This window comes from Cyrtonyx montezumae, unplaced genomic scaffold (genome assembly GCF_038088225.1).
Source record: "Cyrtonyx montezumae isolate F1298 unplaced genomic scaffold, pur_monq_1.0 scaffold_48, whole genome shotgun sequence".
Taxonomy (NCBI): Eukaryota; Metazoa; Chordata; class Aves; order Galliformes; family Odontophoridae; genus Cyrtonyx; species Cyrtonyx montezumae.
In genome coordinates, this window is record NW_027072054.1 from 842,299 (window position 1) to 846,374 (window position 4,076).

At 46.1% G+C, this 4,076-nt stretch overlaps 1 protein-coding gene across 1 annotated transcript; it reads left to right on the forward strand.

The window, feature by feature from the left end:
• The first annotated feature begins 2,617 nt into the window (after window positions 1–2,617).
• Window positions 2,618–3,425, forward strand: LOC136055794 (feather keratin Cos1-1/Cos1-3/Cos2-1-like). Its single transcript, XM_065747671.1, has 2 exons — window positions 2,618–2,716; window positions 3,099–3,425. The coding sequence occupies exons 1-2, from the start codon at window positions 2,618–2,620 to the stop codon at window positions 3,423–3,425; spliced, it is 426 nt and encodes a 141-aa protein (XP_065603743.1).
• The last annotated feature ends 651 nt before the right edge of the window (window positions 3,426–4,076 follow it).

Consider the following 4,076-nt stretch of genomic DNA (forward strand, 5'->3'; position numbering starts at 1 on the left):
AATTTTCCTTATCTACTCAATATTAAGTTAGGTATGTCATTGTTATCTACTTGGTACAGGGGCACAGATTCTTCCTGTTTTCTAAACAAACTCCAGGGCTATCTACAAATGAGCATTAGCAAGCTTAAGAATCTTGCTACAGATTGTATCACTAGGAAAAACTAGTTCAATGTAAAGGTGGTCAAACACTGGAACAAGTTTCCCAGGCACGTGGATGATGCCCCAAGTCTGTCAGCGTTGAGAAACATTTGGACAGTGCTTTTATTAGTATGCTTTTCCTTGTGGTTAGTGCTAAATATGTCAGGCAGTTGAACCTGATGATATTTGAAAGCACCTTCCAGTTCCTCTCCTCTCCATTATCTGTATTAGCAGAAAGACAGAGCTTAACAGAATCTATCAGTTGCCTGAAGCGGCAATGATGTCCTATGCCAAGTTTTGCATCAATGATATAAATATCTCTCAACCTTTTCACAAATTGGAGATCTCCATCTCTTCAGAACTTCCCATACTTTATCTTCCTTTCACGTTTTTTATTTTTTTTCTCATTAAGGAGAGCCATGGTGCCAGCCCGATTAGGTCTAGCTTTGTGACTAATGGAGTGGAGTGGAGGGACTGATGGACCCAGAACCCAGGATTGGGAGAAGGGTAAAGACAAGGAGGTGGGTCCAGAGAAGGAAAACAGCAGAAACAAGGTAATGTTAAAAATTAATCTACTCAATATGATAGTGGAATGTAAGATCACAGCATCATAGAAACATAAAATGGTTTGTGTTGGAAGGGACCTTTAAGATCATCTAGTTCCAAACCCCCTCCCATAGAACACAGTATTATATAGTATAACTGGAATTGTAGCTAATAAGCAAAATAAAATGAGAGTCAGATTGTCAAAAACAGAGGCCTTACTCTAATGATGAAGATGGGATGGCTATGGAGCACACACTACAGAGGCCAGCATTAAAAGAGGACAGTCTTGGGACTCCCAGTCACTTCTAAGGTTTCCTCTGAGTCTCCTGAGAGCTGTAGTGCATTCTTCTCTTCTGAGAGCAACAACTATCAACAATCCAGAGAGCTGCAGCATTAACTCTTTAACTCGAAGTGCCTTTATACTACTTCTATGTACTGCTACTATTAATTCCTTAATGAATATAGCTTCTATGTTTGGAGTGTATTATGGAATGCTAGAAAATGAATGCTGTGAATTCAATTTACGTGTAAGGTGGGAACCCCCTGCTTTTGGGTGGTGCCATGAAGGTCAGGAGTACCTGAGGTCTCCCCCTACAAAGTGGGAACAACCTCTCCACAGTCACTCAGTGGAAGGGGGTTGTCAGGTCTCTAAAGTGGACCTGAGCCCAGAGAGACAAATGTGTGCGTGATGGAACATACTCTTGAATTTCACACACTTCCCAGTGACCCTTGTGGAAGAACAGCCTCCTTCTGACATTGTCACAGCAGGCTTTGGGGTGTCTGGCAATGAACCAGATGTCCCTTAAAATCTGGATGCACTTCCTGGGTACCCTGACTCAAATTCCAGTGAGGGACACAGAGGTGCTGGTGGATGATGACCAAAGGACGCTTCACCAGTTTGGCACAGAGGCTTTCCTACTTCCAATGGCTCGACAAGAGAAGGACCCATGCTGCTCTGGTTTGTTGTTGCTTCTGCCCAAGCTTTCATTCCTGGCATGAATCTGCACCAGGCCCATGAGAAGGTGTGCCGCTGGTTTCAGTAGGGGGGACACATGTCCTGCCCTATACAGCAACGAGACTGCATTGAAGGCATGTTTACTGAGCAGTGGGTTCACATAAGGTGGGCAGGACTTCTCAACCTTTCTCTGTGTACATTAAGCTAACCCCACCCTTTGGAACTACTTAGTCTTGAGGAGAGCTGTTCTTTCCTGGCCTGGAGAGACAGGGAGGGGTGAACATCACGCTTCTAAAACATGCTCAGTATTACGATGGGGAATTAATCTCAGGATCATAACTAGTGTGAGGTGGTCGTCCTTGAAGCGTGAAATCGGCAGTATTAAGGGGTGACAGTTTTAGGCTTTGAAAAGAAAAAGAGACTGAAGATACCAACGTTTTCATTTCTGTGCCTGCGCTGGGAAGCATCTCTGCCAGGTTTGATCTGAGGTTGTTCAGCTATGCTCAGGCTCCTTCTGGACACGGCTTGTCTCTGGAGTTCATGGACAGAGCAGTGGAGAGCGGCCCTGATGTGACCAGAAAACGTGTTGTTCTGTGGGACACACAAGTCACATGAACACTCACCTACTCATGAATATGTGCAGAATCATGCAAACTTCTATACCCACAGGCACTTGCATAAATCCAGCACGCAGGCTCTAGCTGTTTCATGCCGATATCCTACTAAGGAGGCTGATATCTTTTCACTTTGCTGGATTCTTCCAGCACGTGAGGTGAGTGTTCTGCCCACGCTGATGCATACTGCCTGGAAACGCATGGGCCTTTCTTTCTGCCACTCCAAAGATGCCTTTTTGGAGGAATGAAATAAATCAGGATGTGAAAAGTAGCAGCACAGGAAACCAACACAGAGACCATATCATTAGCTGGGATGTTTTGCATTCAAGAGGATCTTGTCAGAAAATAATCACTGCCGCAAGAGATGCTTCTGGAAGTGGGGCAGCTGGAGTCCATTATAAAAGCCAAGCCAGCTCCTTGCCTTCTCATTCGCTTCTCTTGCCTCCTTCTTCTTGGGATCAAGGTGAGTGTGAAGCACCTTCTTGTGCTCTTCATTTTCCTAACAGAGTTCTGAGCTCAGTGGAACTCTCAGCTGCTTTTAGCTCTGTTCCATGCCTGGCTCTGCTTGTCATGAGAGAGAGAAGTGGGGAGAATGTTTCTCATGGGTGACGGCCGGGCCTGTAAGGAGGTGGCTTGCGGGCTAGCGTCTAGGCAGTAACTGGGTAGGTATCAGTGGTGTTACTCGGCTCTACCAAAAGGGAAACAAGAATCCCTTGTACATCTGTAAATGGTCTTTAGCTCCAAGCACTGCATGAGCATTGATTCCCTCATAGCGTGGTGATGGCTTGCTTCACATAAGTCAATATAGTTTTATTCCTTGTTTGCTCTTCCTCCTCCTCTGCTAGGTGCAACTGCATCCTCAAGACATGTCCTGCTACGATCAGTGTGTGCCATGCCGGCCCTGCGGCCCGACATCCCTTGCCAGCAGCTGCAATGAGCCCTGTGTCAGGCAGTGCCAGAACTCCACCATCGTTATCCAGCCCTCTCCCGTGGTGGTGACCCTGCCTGGACCCATCCTCAGCTCCTTCCCGCAGAACACCGCCGTGGGATCCTCCACCTCCGCTGCTGTTGGCAGCATCCTCAGCTCTGAGGGAGTGCCCATCAACTCTGGAGGTCTCGACCTCTCCTGCATTTCCAACCGCTACTGTGGCAGAAGGTGCAACCCCTGCTAAAGATGCAGTACACTCACCCAGACAAAGACACCTAGGAACACTGAGGATGGCACTTGTCAGAGCTACTAATGTTGTGATGCTGATTTTCCCCAGCAAGACAGATCCCATTATGGCACCTCTGTCAGCACCGAGGAAGTCTACTGACCAACATTTTTACTCACTCTTCCTATCTCATATCATTGTTGTCTTTTCCCTTTAGAGATCACTGTTAGTACCTGCCCAAATGAGTCCTGAGTGACCTGCTTGACCCTCTACAACACTGGCCTGGGAGGTAGGGCTCAGTGGCAATGCAAAGAGGAACAGATTATACTCTGCCCTTGCTGCTGGCTGCACTCAGAGTATCCACTTGGAGCGACTTCATTTCCTTCCTCAGGCTCAATAAACATTTCCTGCATCCTTTATTATGACCGCCCATGCTTTTTTTTTTTTTTTTTTTTCTTTTCTTTTTCTTTTTCCGAATGCTTATATGTGATCAAACGATTAAATTTGTTGATGATGGTGAAGGAATTGAGTGCACCTTCAGTAAATTTGTGAAAGACACCTAGTGGTTTAAAAAAGTTAATCTTCCTGAATTTACTACTGTGGGACCCGGACAGCCTCAAACACTGTGCTGGAGCTAACTGTGTGATCTTTAACAATACCATGTGCCAA

What these genes read in the sequence shown, in the direction of transcription:
- LOC136055794 (XM_065747671.1), top strand. Translation starts at nt 2,618, where the DNA reads ATGCTTCTGGAAGTGGGGCAGCTGGAGTCCATTATAAAAGCCAAGCCA. An exon ending in TCCTTCTTCTTGGGATCAAG is followed by an intron (nt 2,717 to 3,098) that starts GTGAGTGTGAAG and finishes CTCCTCTGCTAG; the next exon opens with GTGCAACTGCATCCTCAAGA.